General features: G+C 37.5%; 1 protein-coding gene across 1 annotated transcript in view; it reads right to left on the reverse strand.

Annotated features, from left to right (window-relative positions):
* The window catches only part of Ranbp17 (RAN binding protein 17), a 327,894-nt gene that overhangs the window by 297,112 nt on the left and 12,148 nt on the right, over positions 1-18,634 (reverse strand). Inside the window, exons 2-6 of the mRNA XM_036198233.1 lie at positions 17,832-17,978; positions 13,921-14,011; positions 9,734-9,900; positions 7,584-7,649; positions 1,629-1,733 (exon numbers count right to left, since the gene is read on the reverse strand). Coding sequence (XP_036054126.1) covers positions 1,629-1,733; positions 7,584-7,649; positions 9,734-9,900; positions 13,921-14,011; positions 17,832-17,978 — 576 coding nt within the window. The remainder of the gene's footprint in view (positions 1-1,628; positions 1,734-7,583; positions 7,650-9,733; positions 9,901-13,920; positions 14,012-17,831; positions 17,979-18,634) is intronic.

An 18,634-nucleotide genomic window follows, 5' to 3' on the forward strand; every position in this document is an offset into this window, starting at 1 on the left:
GTACAGGATGTCTTTTGTAAGGTCCATTCCCATACAGCCTTTTGAAAAGTACATCCTGGTCATTATAAAGTATTTGTAGAGCAGCCTAGATTTCTCCGAGAATAATACAAAGAGAAATCAGATAGGGAGATAAGAATATACATGAAACAAGATTAACCATGAGTCGTTACTAAGTCAGTTGATGGTTCAAGACCATTAATTATACTACTTTATTTACCTTTGTAAATAATATTTTTCCACACAAGAGTATTTGAAAAATAATAGCCATTAAATCAGACCCACTACAGTGATTATCAATGCTAACATACAAGTTAACAAGTCTAATCCAAAAATTAAAATCTGAAATAACCTGCAAATCTAAAACTTCTTGAGCACTCAAGGTTTGAATTTTGGTGAATTTCAAATTGTGAGAATTTTTAACTGGTAAAGTCTATACAAATATCCTAAAATTTAAAACACACCAAAATCTGAAACATTTATGGTCCTCAATATTTATAAAGAACACTCAGCCTATAACAGAGAACTGAACAGGAAGCAGAGCTTAATGAGGTGTTCTGGAAAATGCTTTACAACATAAACAAGCTTGAGTAGTATGATGGAATCCTTCGTTATACAACAGAGCCTAATATAATTATAAAAGTTATGCATACTCCACTGTGCACTAAGAAACAAGTAGGAAATTCCTATTTCCCAAAGGAACTATTAAATTAATTCTGGGAAAATTATGAAAAAATTGAAAATAATATTCCCATTAAAACATGGGCAGGCAGTTGAAGAAATTGAAACTGCTGGGCAGTGGTGGCGCATGCCTTTAATCCCAGCACTTGGGAAGCAGAGCCAGGCAGATCTCCGTGAGTTCTAGGCCAGCCTGGTCTACACAGCAAGATCCAGGACAGGCACCAAAACTATACAGAGAAACCCTGTCTCGAAAAAAAGAAAAGAAAGAAAGAAAAGAAAAGAAAGAAATTATTAAAACTCAATGAGCCTATCCAATTAAAAATCTGTAGTAGAAAGGTTTAAAAAGTACTATTGCTTAAACACAAAAACTGAATTCTCTATGGATTTCACCTTCCATGCCTGGGGAGTAAAATTTATATAGATTTACTATATAAAAGACCACAACAAGTCTTTTAAAGGCAAAATCAGAAGGAAACAGTCCACTTAAAATTCATTCAAAGCTTCTGGGGATGTCTTTCTGTATGCTGTGAATGTGTTGCTCTGATTGATTGATAAATAAAACGCTGATTGGCCAGCAGCCAAGCAGGAAGTATAGTACAGGCAGGATAAGCAGAGAGGAGAATGCTAGAAAGTGGAAGGCTGAGTCAGGAGACACTGCCAGAGGCTGCTGCCATGAGAAGCAAGATGTAAAGTATTGGTAAGCCACAAGCCACATGGCAAGGTGTAGATTTATAGAAATGGGTTAATTTAAGATGTAAGAACTAGACAGCAAGAAGCCTGCCACGGCCATAAAGTTTATAAGTAATGTAAGTCTCTGTGTGTTTACTTGGGTCTGAGCAGCTGCGGGAGCCAGGTGGACACAGGAAAACTCCAGTTACACAAAGCATTTAATTCAAAATTAAGATTCCCATAGTACTCTAGCTAGGAAGCCAAGTTACCAACGGACTTACCTGCTTCAGGAGTGAACATGCTAACACTAGAATGTCTTTTAGAGAAGTATCACGAAATGAGGTAGCTACTTTCCTGTGTTTGGCTGAAGGTCTGGAATAATCAACCTAAAAAGGTCAAGATGAATTAGTTTAACCAACCTTTAGAAAAATAAGGCAAACATTTACTATGTAACATAATGGTACTAGTAATCAAAGAATCATAAATACAGAGCTTGTAAAAGACTGTAAAGGAATCTTGAGATTACTCACCAACAGAGACAGGGTTAGAACCCACCCCAAACTATCAGGCTGACCATCATACTTTCATTGCCAGAATAATAATACAGATAATAAAAGTAATAGACACTTGAGATCATGGGCTTTTGAACTCTGCCCTATAGTGTATATAATGTAAATAATTTCCCTAATTCTCAAATGCTACCTACAAAAGGAGAAAACTCTAAAACACTCTTCAAATTCTAATATGTAAACTAGCTAAATGAATCAGTTACAGAAAAATTTTATATGAAAGTATTTTCATGTCATTGATTTATGCCACTGGAATTCTGAAAATAAAAGTAGAAATGATACTCAAGAATTTGATTATATACAAAACATGTCATCTGAATATCTTATTAGCTAATAGAAATCAACTTTTTAAGAATAAACTACTAGCCAGGCAGTGGTGGCGCATGCATTTAATCCAAGCACTCAGGAGGCAGAGCCAGGTGGATCTCTGTGAGTTCAAGGCCAGCCTGGGCTACCAAGTGAGTCCCAGGAAAGGCGCAAAGCTACACAGAGAAACCCTATCTCAAAAAACCAAAAAAAAAATTAAAAAATAAATAAATAAATAAATTACTAAGACTAGCTCTTGGGTCCCTAACCTAAAATGTAAAAATGGTTTTACACAGTGGTATTAGTGTTAGAAATGCTTACCACATCTCCAGCAATGGAAGACAGAAGGAAATAATTTGTCCTGCTACTGTTTAAAGAACTTTTTAAAAAGTGAGCCAGGAACTGATTATCTGATACTTCCTAAACTCCAGAGTACAATTCAGACTATCCTTAAAAGCTATATTTACTTATAAAATAGTAAACATAAATGTCCAGAGGTACTACAGAAAGTAGTTACTGAAAGATATAGCCAATGTATGATTTGAATTAATTAGCATTTGCAGCATTCTGCTCTAATGTGCATGTACGTATGGGGTGGTCTCCTGATGAATCTGGAGTACACCATTTTGGCTCATCTAGCTAGCCAGCTAGCTCAGGGGAATTCTTGTTTCTGCATCCATGCACTGGGATTACAGACAGACTGCCACACCCAGGAAGCTCTGACACGAGTTCTGGGGATGCAAACTGGTGTTCACATTTGCATGTCAAGCGCTTGACCTGCTCAGTCATCTTCCCAGCCTTCTTTTACCACATCAGATTTCAAAGTTCTTCTCACATGCTAAAAACAATAACATCAAAATCTTTCTTTCCATAAAAATCAGTAAGAGCAGACAGCATCACAAGTCCTGATTAGAAAGTATTCTTAACATATTATTCCACTTTAAAAATGCATACTGTCCTTTACCACATCCAGAACACAAACAGAAGAAACTTAGGTTTATGGAGGGCCTTCTACACACCAGGTGCTATGCCAACAGTTTACCTGCTCTTCTGTTGTTGTTGTTTTGTTTTTTTGTGTTTTGAGTCAGGCATTTTCTAAGTAGCCCTAGAAACTTGCTCTGTAGACCAGGCTGGCCTTGAACTCAGAGATCCAACTGCCGCTGCCTCTCAAGGGCTGGGATTAAAGGTGTGCACCACCACTGCCCAGCTACTTTGTTTGCTCTTAGTAAGATCTATGTAGGGGTGTCATTATCTCTCTTCAAAGAAAAATATACAGGATTAAAAAAATTAATAAGTTTATGAGTAGGTAAGAAAGAGGAGTAGGTCTGGGAGGAGTTGAAGGAAGAATGATCATGATCAAAACATATTGTAAGAAACTCTCAACTCTGAACAAAAAAGAAAGAAAGGAATTTCTACAAAGCAATTGGTCACAGATCTAAAGACAAATCTGCCTTCACCTGTGCTTTCCTCCAGGCTTGCATGCTTACTCCAATCAGGGTACTCACATAGATACTGTGTTTTGAGAGAGACTGTACAACCATTTCACACTGCACATGTATGCCCCTAATATACGGGCATGTGTATCTGATATTGCACATACATTCCCTACTCTATAGGCATAGGTATTTCATGTAGCACATGCATGCCCCTATTATATAGACATATGTATTTCACTTTGATGATTCTGTAACAAATATAATCAAGGAAGAGCAGATTTGGTTCCTAAAAATGTGGGATAATGTTTACAATCCTCTTTTAACTTTTAGGAAAATCAAGTTTACATGTTTTTCTTAAAAAAATACAACCATACTTGGACAGGGTGTGGTGGTGCATTCCTTTAATCTCAGCACTCAGGAAGCACAGGCAGGCATAGCTCTTTAAGTTCAAGGCCCGTCTGGTCTATCTATACAGTGAGTTCCAGGCCAGCCAGGGAAACCCCTGTCTCCCCTACCCCTAAAAACAAGGAAGAAAAAAAGATCCAACCAACCACCACAATGATTTATTCAGGACACTTCTGACCATTTTGTAACACTGGACTTTCCTCACGTGAATCTAATCACCCCCAGAAATGCTGCTTGAAATGGAAAATGACTCCCCCACCCCAAAATTAAGCTAGTAAAGTTTGTCTCCATAGAAAATATATTTTTTTCAACTTATAAAGCCAAAATTCACACTTTAAAGCTTGGAGGGAGGTAGTGTTGTTCTGGGATACTGCCTCAGCCTCCCCCACAGCTTTAGGATCACAGCATGTGCTATGGTGTCTGGAGTGGCACTCTGCTAAAAAGGAGGTTGGCTTTACTGTATGTGGATAACCTGGAACAGCTTGTACCAGAAGAACAAAAGAGGGCAAGAATAGTGGAATATTCCAAAAATCCCAGTACTTGCAAGGGGAGGCAGAAAGATCAAAAGTTCAAGGTCATTCCCTGCTACAAAGCAAATGTGAAGTCAGCCTGAGCTACATGAAACCATCTCAAAAAAAGAAAGAAAGAAAGAAAGAAAGAAAGAAAGAAAGAAAGAAAGAAAGAAAGAAAGAAAGAAAGCAAGCAAGCAAGCTGGGTGAACACCTTTAATCCCAGTACTCTGAGGCAAGTGGATCTCTGAGTTTGAGGCCAGCCTGGGCTACAGAGCAAGTTCCAGGACAGCCAAGGCTACACAGAGAAACCCTGTCTTTAAAAAAAATTTTTTTCTTCTTTTTCAAAGAATGGTGAGAAATGTTAAATGGATGCTAAAGCCAATTTGAACGATTTCTTACTGGTGAATTATAATCTATTAAAAAGAATTAGGAATCTATATTAACAGCTTAAGCTTGGTGAGGAATAGGTTGTTTTCAGAGGTGTAAAGTACCTCTCCACAAAATATCTATTAGTTACAAAGAGAAAAAGTATAAGGAAGCTGGGTAGTGAACATGTTTAATTAAGAAATTAAAGTGAACCATCATCCATTATTAGACAACTCAAACCATATGTCTCCTGGCAAGAGACAATAAGGACATAGCATCATTCATAATACTCCTGACAAATAAATGCAATCTGAATTTCATAATGAGGAAACACTGGACAATCTTAAACTATGTTTTACAAAACAACTAGCTTATACTCTTCACGTTTCAGGTTGTGTGCTGGAAAGTTTTCTGTCAACTTGACACAAACTAGAGTCATCTGAAATGAAAGAACCCTAAACTGAGAAAAATGCCTCCCTAAGATCTGACTGTAAGGCATTTCTAATTAGTGATTAATGAGGGAGGGCCCAGCCCATTGTGATAATACTGTCCCTGGGCTGGTGGTCCTGGGTTCCATAAAAAAAGCAAGTTGAGCAAGCCACAAGGAGTTAGCCAATAAGTAGTACCCATCCAGGGCCTCTGTATCAGCTCCTGCCTCCAGTTTCCTACTCTGCTTGAGTTCCTGCCCTTGCTGCATTTGATGATAAACTGTTATATGGAACTGTGAGGAAAATAAACCCTTTTTTCCCCCAAGTTGCTTTAGTCATGGTGTTTCATCACAGCAACAGTAGCCCTAACTAAAACAGGTTGTCAAGTGGAGAGAAGATTAACTAATTCTCCCAAACTGAAGAATACTAATACACTGAAGCAAACATGAGGCAGGACTCTGAGCAGGTATCTGGTCTAAGGACATGCTGGGACTAACTAAAGAAACAGAACTAACAGCTTTTAGTTCACTCATGAAAAAGCCAATGGGCTATCATGACCATGTAGAAGAAAGAATGTCCTTTTAGAAGGAAATGTAAAGTATTCCCTAGGCTGCAGGAATGTGGGGGGAGGGCATCATATTGTCAACTTATCATCAAATGGTCAAGAAAGAACTTTCTCCTGCTGGCCAAACATTACTGAAAGTTTGTTTGTATATTTTTTTGTTTGTTTGTATATTTTTTAAAGATACTTAGTTGCTCTCCAAGATACACTTTTATTAGAATCCACATTACCAGTAGGGCGCAGTGGCACAGGACACAGGCTGGCGGATAGATCTCTGTGAGTTTGAGGCCAGCCTGGTTTACAGAGTGAGTTCCAGGACAGCCAGGGCTGTTACACAAAGAAATCCTGCCTCAAAAGTATACCAATTTTGGCAGTGGTGGCACATACCTTTAATCCTAGCACCAAAGCTACACAGAGAAACCCTATCTGGGGGGCGGGGAGTACACCAGAAAAAAAGAGAAAATCTCCACATTACCAGTTACTGAGAAGTAACTAAGTAAGGAATTAGGAACTAAAAGGAACTAAGGATCTCAGAACCCTCCCTTCCAGGGTAGCCTATATTGCTACTTGTAGTAAAGTGGGAAATGAATCAATCAGTTCTAAGTTTAGCAAGTACAAAAGCTGGGAGCCTGTGGTTACTATACCAGTCTCTCACTTTTATAAAGTGAATTTACAAAAACATATAAAAATTATTTATTAAATTATTTAAAAAAAAGAGCTCCAGTCCTTTAAACTCATTCAGAGTCCAATTATGATTAATCAAGTCATATGCCTGCCAACAAAATAACTATTCCTGAAATGGAGAGCAGCCCTGGCATAGCAGATAACCTCCACATAGTCTGTGAGAGAAGCCAAAATGGATGGCCACACACGGAAACGGGGGTTACTTTAAAATGTGGAAGTTCTATAAAATTTGCTGATTCATCACTGAACAGCAATTCTAAAATACTGTAACTACAAAGAGTTTTGGCAAGTGGAGAGACGCCAGCTCTCCTTATGTGCACGTTCACATTCCATACACACACCACCAGCCAGGAGGATGCCAGTTTCTCAATCCAAACTCTACAATCCCCTCTGTGAAATTATTCCATGTAGAACACAGCTTTCTGTTTCTGTCCTGTTGAAAACCACGCTGACAGCACAGGAGAACGGGAAGAGGTGTCACAGCCTCCTCAGGTGCTGGGCTGGAGACGCCCTGGTGAGGGAGGTGTACCTTCTGAAAATGCTCCTTATGCTGGTGAGGATTCAAGTCTGACAGTGACTGAGTGCCAAGGTCTGTGTCTGGATGAGTCCTGCCATTAACCCATGAATCAATCTTCTAAACCATTTGCCCTTTATTTGTAAAATAAGAAGTTTGCTTTTCTTTTCCATACAATCCATTTTTATGGTTAATACACTGTATCTGTGACAATGAAAGGACAATTCTCTGGTACTGTGTCCCATGCCCCACTATTTTCATTCTGTGCTTTTTCCTATGGTTGTGGTTTTCAGCGAAAGCATTTGAATTTAATTTCCCAATTATTAAAACAAATACACAAAAAGATGATTAGTGAAGAGTTTCATGCCACAGAACAACTATACATTTTGCAACAAATAAAAGTACCAAAGAATATTACCCAAGCAAATCCCACATATTTCATGGAAAAGCTTACCAGGTTCATCTCCTGAGTCAATTCAGAGAGAATCATCACTCCTATTATGCAGTGTTCCACAGTACCCTTTGGAAAAAGAACCAAGTGAAAACATGATTCGTTCTTAACTTTTAAAAATTAAATAACAAAGCATCACATTGGCCTAATAATAGTTCTTAAAAGTATGTTGTTGTTTTTTTTTTAAAAAGTATTGTTATTTCTACAACTAAAAGAATTTTGAATTCATTTTTGAAGGACAAATTTTGGTACATGGAGTTAGAGAAAATTAATACCTACCTTAGAAATGCATACCACTCTATATACAATGTTTCCAACATTTATAATTCCTAACAATGAAGCTTCAAAATAACATTTAATTTTGTACCTTTTCTACAATCTTAAGAATGGGGGAAAATGGTTTTTGTTCTAGAAATTTGCTTGAAAGCCTACTGTGATAGCTGCACTCAATAATTAATAAGCAGCTTAGAAACTAATTTAAATCTCTTGATCTAATATCAGAAAAGATCACTTAGGCTCTTTTAATATTACTGAACAGTGCACGTGTATGGAGTCGTTAGGTGTCTTAATGAAGACATCTAGAGTATCCAATGTAGCAAAGTAAATATGACTATCAATATGGTATAGTTGCCACGATGTTTCTAATTAGCTTCCAACTTAATTCCAAAACTTCCTTCAATTCAGACTTCATGTGCACATTACTAACAAATTACCCTATTACAAAATCATACTGGAACGCATGGAAATAATGTAGCATCAAATTACAGTGCAGTAATACAAAAGTATGCACAGATGTGCTTTCTACATCTTCACTGCACAGTTGGTCATCCCTCTGACTTGCACAGAAACTCAGCAACACTGAATTCTAGGTATAATTAAGTTCATATTATCTCAGAACCACCAAAGACCAACTCTGGGAACATCAAACAATGCATTTTAATTCTTCGTGAACCTCCTAATTTCCTATTCACTGAATTATGGCTACTCTGTGTATATTAGCTCAATAAAGTTGCATAGTATGGTTCTCTAACTGACACTCTGAAAACTATTCTTTCTTTTTTTTTTTTTTTTATTTTAAACACCTGGGATCACAGGGGCTTGGGCTACAGCTCTTACATGGATTCTGGAGATTCAAACCCTGATCTTCAGACTTGGCATACAAAGCAGTTTTACCCACTGAACCATCTCTTCAGCCCAAGAACTCTTAAACTTGACACCAACAAAAGTTAATTGCCGTGTAATTTGAAATGACACAAGTATAAAAAACATGTATCACTAAATACTTAAATATTTTAAAAATGAGGAAACTAGGAAGGAGGAACCAAGGATGGATTCTTGATTCCTTTATTATCTCAAAACCTGTAATTACCATGTGGAATAGGAAGTGAACAATCTCCTGGTAGTTTCTGTTCTTTCTTTCTTGTACTCTAAATATCTGGACTGGTGTAAATCAGGTATGAAATGTATGCTTTACCTATACTTATATTTACATCAGGTGCTATGATTTAGTGATTCACTTGAAAACATTCCTCAGGAAAATATTATAGGTGATGAGGTGTGGAATAAAAAAAAAAAAGCTGTCAAAAGACTTGTTGGAGTACCAGTTATGCTTTACTAAATCGCAGGTTTTTCATTTGTACTATGAAACCTATTTCTTAGGACTCTTATGAGAACTAGGTAATTATCATTATAAGCATCATAAGCCGGGTGGTGGCGCACACCTTTAACACCAGCACTCAAGAGGCAGAGGCAGGTAGATCTCTAAATTCGGGGCCAGCCTGGTATACAGAGGAAGTTCCAGGACAGCCAGGGCTACACAGAGAGACCCTGTCACAAAAAAACCAAAAGAGCATTATATACATACATACATACATATAATACACACATATAATTTACAATACATATAATATTATAATACATATAATACATGCTTGTATTTGTATATACAAACATGTCATAATTAGTACATTTTAAATTTAGAAACAGTGATTATTTTCATTATTCTGGTATAGCGTAGTTTATACTGACAATAAATAATAAAGGTTCCAAACAACAAATAATAAACGACAACAATGGTACTACAAGAGAACCAAGTAGCCGGAAGCAGTATTTTAAACAACCAAGTAACACAGTGATGACCAGTGCCTTCTTACCTGAAGGAATTTCTTCACGTCAGCAATAATGTCTCTGAAAACAAACTCGTCTTTCTGAACTTCAAACCACCCCAGCTTAGTGAGCTTAGCAATGACTTGAATAAGAGCTTGAATGGCAAAGGGAGCCAGCTTAGGTTGTGACGCCACATAATTCAGAATGTAGTTTCCTACAAAGACAATAGCAGTGACCACTTGGACTTGAGACTCTTATCAAGAAAAAGCAAGGGAGGCAATGACATGCTCTCTGATAGACGACCTGACCCTGTCTTCAAACTGTGTACTTACTACATAGATCTTATAAAATGTATCAGAAAAACATCAACTTGTTCCTCTAGATTCTGATAAATCTTGGGGGAATTTAAGTATGCTCTGATTGTTGTTTTTTCTATTTGTAGATGTCACATGCAAAAACTTGAGAGGTAAATGTAGACAACTGCACGCCAAATAACCCACGCTGTTAAAGTGCACAAAAACACATACGGAGAGCAGTATAATAAAACACAAGAATGCAGATGCCTCAGACGTCCACTAACACAGATTTCATTATGTGTGTTATCTGCCACACCCATCCTTATCGGGGCACTGTAATTGTCCATCCTATCCTCACTTTATGGGACCTCACAAATGCAGCTTTAATGAGTCCTACAAACACCCTTTCAAGCACATTTGCTGTATCCTGCAAGTGTTTCTAAATCACTTCATCTGCACAACTCTACCAAACATTTCTTAGAATTCTATCAAAAAAGATAAAACACTTGTCTGACAAAATTGTTCTCATAATCTCTCTTGTCTCATACACCCCATGTAGCACTGTGTAGCAAGTCACTTTTAGAAACACATATATCATGTTACACAGGAACTGAGTAGGCCAGGATGGAGACATGACTCAGTGGTAGAGTGTTTGCCTCACACACAGGAGTGCTTAATCCTCAGCAGCTTGAAACAACTAAATAAATAAATGCTTACTGTGAGGCTAAAAGTCCATACCCATTTTTTAAAAACTTGATCTTAGTTAAATGACTTAAAAACATAGTAGCTTACAATATTGATAGTCAGTACACAAATTATTTCTTTAAAGCATGAAAATAAAGTAATGCTTACAAAAGAGTTAACATAGCAAATTCAACTATAAACTACCCAACTAAAAATGCTTCAGTGGAAACAACTCCAAACCCAACACTTTAAGAAGTGAGCGATTGTTGAGCAGTGGTGGCGCACACCTTTAATCCCAATACTCAGGAGGCAGAGGCAGGCGGATCTCTGTGATTCGAGGCCAGCCTGGGCTACAGAGTGAGTTCCAGGTCAGCCAGAACTGTTACACAGAGAAACCTTGTAGAGGGGGGAAGGGAAGGAGGGAAGGAGGAAAGGAGGGAGGGAGGGAGGGAGGAAGGGAGGGAGGGAGGGAGGAAGAAAAAGAAATCAGCGATCATCTCTGCCTGGTGGAGTTTGGGATCTACTGTGAGTGAAAATACAAGAACAAAAAGACCAGGAATTATGGAGGCCAAAGGGTGGTTCTGGCATAAAGCACTTGCACACATGCACATGCAAAAGGGAAAAATAATTAGGAGGTGAGGACAAACAGAACCTTTACCCTGGTAAGACTACAGGTACGTGAAAAAACAGTTGGGGAACTTCTTAGAAGTTTGCACAAACTTACCTTATAACTGAGCATCTTCATTCCTAGGTTTTACATGGAAAAATGGGAAAAACTAGACCATCCAAAGGCTCCTAAGTGAATGTTCCAAGTATAAGTGCTTGGGTGACAAAGAAGTGGAACTCCAATGGCCAGCAAGCTCAACAACTAGTAGTAAAGATGCTTTAGAAGCCATCTATACACAAGGGACATAACAGAGTAATGACATATGACGTGACAACACGATGAGACAGACTCCCCATCTTGCTTAGTGAGAGGTACCACATATGTGCAAAAGAACTACATATGCTATGATCTGATTTCAAGGAAACATCTACAAAGAAGTCAATCTATGGGAAGCAGAAAGTATATTAGGGGTTCGGAGCAGAGAAAGCACAAGGACAAATAGCCAAACTAATGGAAACACATGGATTATGAGCCAAAAGCTGTGGAGCCCCCAACTGGATCAGGCCCTCTGGATAAGTGAGCCAATTGATTAGTTTGAACTGTTTGGGAGGCACCCAGACAGTGGGACCCGGACCAGTCCTTAGTACATGAGCTGGCTGTTTGGAGACTGGGGCATATGCGAGGACACTTTTCTCAGCCTAGAAGGAGGGGACTTGACCTGCTTGTACTGAATCCACCAGATTGAGCTGAATCCCCAGGGGAGTCTTGTCCCTGGAGGAGATGGGAATGGAAGGGAGGGGTGAGGGGGAAGGAAGGGTGGGGGCGGGAAGGGGAAGGACAGGGAAACCCATGGCTGATATGTAAAATTAAAACACAAATATAATTTTAAAAAAATCCTGGGGAGAGGGGCGAAGAAAAAAAAAAAACCTTAACCAAGAATAAAGAGAAACTTTCTCAACTTGATCTAAAACTCCTGGAAAATAAAAACTACAATGACATCACATTTAATGAGAAATGTTAAAAAGCTTCCCACCAAGATCAGGAACAAAACAAGAGGTCTCCTCTCCATCACTTCAGGTTTCATTTATTCTGTGTGTTCCTCTCCCACCCCAGACCAGCCCCAAACAGGGCCTGGCTGTGTAGCACAGAATAACCTTAAACTCACAATTTAGCTAAGGCTGGCTTCAAATGTGGGAACCTCCTACCTCAGTCTTCCATGTGTTATAAGCCACCATGTACACCTGTTTATGGGTGTCTAGAGCAACTTTACTCACATTTTCTCAAAACTTAGAACAACTATTACTTAGATACATTCAGACAATGAAGAATTATTATTCATAACTAAAGAGAAATGAGATTATTGAGTTGTCATGAGAAGACATGAAGAACCTTAAGCACACATTACTACTGTAAATGAAAGAAGGAAATCTGAGAAAGCTACATACTACATGCTTCTCACAACATGCTAATCTGGAAAAGGGAGTCAGTCGAGGCTAGTCAGACATGGGGGTTGAGGTAAGGAGGGAAGAAATGGCAGAGCACAGGATTTTTTGGGTGGTACAGCTACTGTACACTATTCCAACAGCAGACACTTGCCACTGTACAAACACACTACACTGATGTTGCTAACAGGGGAGGCTGTCCATGAGTGGAAGTAGAGAGTATAAGGACACTCTAGTTTCTGTTCAGTTTTGCTAAGAACCCAGAAGTTCTCTAAAAACTTAAGTATAATTTTAAAAATGTCCTAAGTTTCATGACTGAGGCTTACTGTTTGAACCACTGTTTTTAAGATGCAAATGTATCTCTTGCTCCTCTCTTAAGTGTAGCACTTCCTGCAGACTGAAGAACTTTCTGAAGACTGTTAGGAAAGGAGGCAAACTATATCACTGTATGGTTCTGATTAGTGAATTTTGATCTTACAGATTCATAACACATCAGATACCTTCATTTTTCTAATATAGAAATATAAATAGTATTAACTGAGTCTGAAGAACAGAAATGAGACAACAATTTGTTTCTATTACAAAGAAAAAGTAATCTCGTACCCCAATTATTAGGTTTGTCCATATGAAATACAAACTTACACATATATAAAAATGTAAAGTGTATTGTTCCCAAAACATATAAAGAGCTACTCTATAGTATCAATCCTGTTCTGTAGGAATCAACTGTTGGTTTTAAATGTATCCAAACTGATGCTGGTGTAGCAACCTAAGCAATATTGCAAAGCTGGTTTCTTTCTGGGCATTCAGTTGCCTATCCATTAAGAGCATGGACTCTGCAGATTTCGGGAATTTGAATGACAACTCTATTGCCGGTTATGTGATCCTGAGCTGGTCAGAACCCATCATCTCCAATTTACTCATTTGTAAAATGAGGATAACTCATCAGTTTATTTGGAGGATAAAATATGATGGTGAAAATCTTAACAAATACCACATATACAAGATACAATTATTAAATTAACAAAATTTTATAATTACATATTGCCTTATATATCATGTAATCATCACTGCATGAAGACAGCTTAACTATCCATCTTAAAATAATAAAACTAAATTACAAGCCTCATAAAAACTCAGCAAATTTAAAAGAAAATTTTTATTTTTAAAATATAGTTTGTTAAAAAAATTAATGAGTCACTTACTGATGTCTATCCTCTGTTCTATAGGTAAAGGATTGATTCGGGTAACAAGTTTTGAAAGACATGTTGCTGCAAGGAGCTGAGCATAGGATGTCTGTAAAAAAAAGTAATTTTTGTTATCATCACTAAAATAGAAGTCAAAATATAAGAAATTTTTCTAAGCAAAAAGAATAATTTTTGAGTTCTTTAAAGTAACAGATTTATGATGAATAAAATATATGTACTTGAAATACACTCTGTAGACCCATGAACATGCATGATCTCTCATAAAAGACCATCAGCTGAAGGTAGTGTACAGAGCCATCTTAACAGCACCTTAAATGGGAAAGATCAATGTCTAAGCAAGTTCAGATGAAACACTTTAATATGGCCTATAGTTCTGCACACTCTGCGCTCATGCTACCATTTGAGCGCAGAGTGTGCAGAACTATAGGCCATATTAAAGTGTTTCATCTGAACTTGCTTAGACATAAATGCACCTGGAGCCACACTTCAGAAGGCTGTGCCCACAACAGCTTTCCACTGCCTTCTCCACCATGATTTCTGTGTTCCTTCAGATTTATGTCTGGCCATCAATTTTCATTTTTGTTTAAAGATTTGTATTTTTAATTTGTGTTTATGTATGTGTGCTCACATAAGTGTATGTGCACCACATGTGTGCAGGTGTTCTCAGAGGTCAGAGGTTGTCAGATTCCTGGAATGGAGTTATAGGCAGTTGATATAAGAAGCACCTGATGTGAGTGCTGTGAACTGACCCTGGGTTCTCATGAAGAAAAGCAAGTGGTTGTAACCCCTGATCATCTCTCTAGCCTCACCACCAATTTTTTTTAATATACCAGCGTGTTCAAACTCTATAAATTCATGTTCATCCTTCAAAATTCAGTTCATAAACTCATTCTCCTCCCACAAATTTCTTACCAAAATTGCATTTTTTTCTCTAGACTTCAAGTTGGAAAAAAAAATCCATAAACCAGATTCTATTTTTGCATAGCCTGTGAGCTAAAAATGGTTTTCAGTTTTAAACCAATGAAAACAATTTAAAAATAGTATTTTGTAACATATAAAAAGTAGATACAATTTCAACTTTAGTGTGATGAAGTTTATGACACACAGACTTGCCCAGTGTTTACCTGTTGTCCAGGTCTGACTGCATGTGTAATGGCAGACCTGAGCAGATAAAAGTGACCCTGTGTATGCTCAAATCTAGCTGCTGCTCATGTGCCACAAACCGCAGTGACACAACTCCAGTTTCTAGAATGTCACAGGAAGTGACCCAACATGAGACATACCTTTCATTATATCAATGTATATCCACCATGTCGAAGAAGGAAAAGTGGACTTTAAATGGCTAAATTTCATAGCACAGTGATAAATTAGTGGCAGATCAGTGAGCTTTTCTCCAATGTTGCTACAGTTAACTTGTCCTAAAAGAATATACGTTGACCTTTTCAAGCTAAGCAGTCCATAACAATATTTCCAACTTAAAGTCAGTAGTCTTTCTAAAATTTAAAACAGACTATGTCAGAACAGCAGTTTCTCAAAAAAAAAAAAAAAAAAAAAAAAAAAGGCTTACAAGGGCTCATTGCTTAAGTCAAGTAAAGGAAGCTACTTACTAATGATGACTTAAATCACCATGTTTTACTGCAGCAGCTGAAGTTAGGTGTAGAGAAAATAAACTTCACTAGCCTTTCAGCAAGAAGGCACTACAGCAACATGAGAATAATTTAAAGGCAAGGCAAGCAAACTGCAAAGGTTAACATTAGTGTTCAATGAATGGGTAGAGGTTACTACTAACTGTTCATGCTATTAATGCTACTGACACTTGCATCTACTTACTCCAGAAGTCGAGGAAGAATGGGAAGCAAGTAAAGAGCAGCTATCTTTTATGAAGCATCTGTGGAACTACAGGCCAGAATATTCTCAAAGGAGCTGAGGAAGCATTAATTAAATATAAACCTTAGGTAGAATCTGCTACACACCTGTGACAACAGTATATGAAGCAGAAAAGGGCTTAGCTGGTCAAATTCATAAAGCTTGTAAATAATAATAATAGTGATTGTGAAGCCTGTATCATTCACTTTATTATTAGCATTTATTCTGGAGCTATATCTAAATCTCTCCTAACTTAATGAACCATAAGTAAGTACCCCTTTACTTTTGTGAGCTCATCTTCCACTGACTTGCCCTAACAAAGTATACTAATAGCTTGTCAGAGATAAATTGGATTCCTTTTTTTTTTTTTAAGCTCAGGTCTGAAAATGAAATTTCATAGATAAAACAAAGCCACTATTTTTCACTATTAAATGGGTTTAGAAATTACTTTCTACAACGAACTTGTTCTCTCAACGAGTCCAGCCTAGTGCCTCATTTGAAGGGCACAGCACTTGTACAGGGAGCATTTAAACAGGGGAGGGCAGGGTGAGTGACACCCAGTCACTTGGGCAACACTGGCTGCATCAAAGGACTGCCAGGCCATTTCACACATTCCTGCACTGAGAAAAGCTGAAACAAGTAGTAAAAGCCCACTCCCAACATGTTTGCTAATCTCCAACTACAGTCCCAGCAGCATAGATACTGATATAAGTGTCATGAAAGTTTCTGTATTTGAAAATCCATTTTGCTGTGCAACTGAAGACCTTCTACCTAATTCTTAATTGAAAATTATTAATTTGCAACACAATGACAAGCAAAATGGCAACATCAAGAGGATTTTTAAAAAGCACAGAAATGCCTTCTAAGTGAAAGCATGCGTAATGCAGAGCAGACACCAAAGCACTGGTATAATTGTTTGGCAGCATCTAGGTTTGTGAAGATAATTTCAAAGATATAAAATTTTAGCCAGGATGACAGTGAATACCTTTAATACCAGCACTTTAAAGGCAAAGGCAGGTAGACCACTGTGAATTCAAGGCTGGCCTGGTCTACACAGGGAGTCACAGGTCAGCCAAGGTTCTCACATAGTGAGATCTCGTCTCATGAAAGAAAAAAAATGTATCATTTCATTACAAAACTGCATGAATATATGAACTATGAACATCTACAATCAAGTCTAATAACAGGAAACACCAACCTTAAACTCCAATTAATCCCTAACTTTTTATCAGCCAATCTATATGACTTAAAAAACTACATTCAATAATTAAAATTTGAATTTTACCAACAAAACTTTCAGTATCTGTTTTCTCTGAAACTTATGAAATACAAATTTTGGCTCACAAAGCCTAAAATATTACATGGCCCTTTATGGAAAGTTTGTCAATTTTCTGTAAAACTAAGTGTCTTTCTATAGTATTCTCCCTTTCATTTCATACCTTTTTATTTCTAGATCTGTGCCTCTCTAACTACACAGTGAACTACTTTAACTCATGTACACAGGCCAAATAAGCAGTACAGTATTTGGTTATGTTTCAGTATGTGCTGACTGCTGAGTCAGCACTCTACATACATACTTACATACATACATACATACATACAGATACAGCTATGAATGTCTACAGTGGAGGTATGAAGAGGCAGTGAGCACTCTTCTGAACAATCTTTTGATTTTCTAGAGTTAATCATTACCTACCTTTTAAAGTTATTTCTGAAATATAATTGTTAGGGCTGGGGATGTAACTTGGCAATAGAAATCTTGCCTAGCCTGGTTCATTCCCTAGCACTGCTAAAATGAACATATAAAATGTGACATAAAAGTAGGCTAAGAAGAACCAAGAAACTATTCAACACATTCCTATTTCTACTGTGTGGCTGTTTCCTATGTTTGTTTCCTTGGCTTTCTAGTTCTTTCCTGCTTAACCCCCTTGATAGGAAATTACAATAAAAAAAATGTGGCTAAAGCTGTAAGTATCACTGCTAACCACTGCTATCATCATTAACACTGGCCTTTCATGGTTAATCACTCATTACATACTTACTGTTCCTTGTTCTAATAAAAGTTGACACTTGCTGAGACATTCTGGGCTGTCAATCAGTTCCAAGAGTGCCTTCTCAGCCTCTATTCTTTCTGCGAGATCAGTCCCTACGTAAAGATGAGTGCACAATGTTTCCAATTCGGCCAAACTCTTCAGAGGGAGAAAAAAAAGACATTTGACTTAAATGACAAAATAAATAGATTAAACACAGAAAATAAGATGCAGAAATGATGCTTATACATTCATTCAATACATAGTTATTGAGCAGCAATGACTCACTTAGCTACAATAACAAAACAAGAACATCTCCTAGTTCCCCAATTACTTACTTATCTGACTTATGCAATGTAACTTAATTAAATAGGGATGACGCTCTCCTTAAGGAGTTAGCAAAGTTATGCCTGAAAAAAAAAAGACATATATGCTAAAATATTCAAAACCAAGAGTGCCTCAAACCTAGGGGTAGATCAGATGAAGAAAAGACTAGAAGCTAGTGTACGCAAAGGAATATCATTTACAAGGGCTTGAAATAAAATCTGTATATTCATTTCAAGACATTAAACAGTGGCTAGTACACAGCCAGGAGATGCCCAGCAAAGTTAGAGATGGGGTAGGGAGAATGATCACAAACAAGCTGTCAATAGCGCGATTTATACTCTTCCGTTGTTTCCAATCCTAGCACCTGTAAAAAGAACTAATGATAATTACATGTATGTTGATCTGGGCCTTCGGAACTCAGAGTGCTTCAAGTCATGACTTTTGATCCTACAATATTTCTAACAACATTCTAACTAATTATTGCACAG

Source organism: Onychomys torridus, chromosome 8, assembly GCF_903995425.1.
Source record: "Onychomys torridus chromosome 8, mOncTor1.1, whole genome shotgun sequence".
NCBI classification, from domain to species: domain Eukaryota; kingdom Metazoa; phylum Chordata; class Mammalia; order Rodentia; family Cricetidae; genus Onychomys; species Onychomys torridus.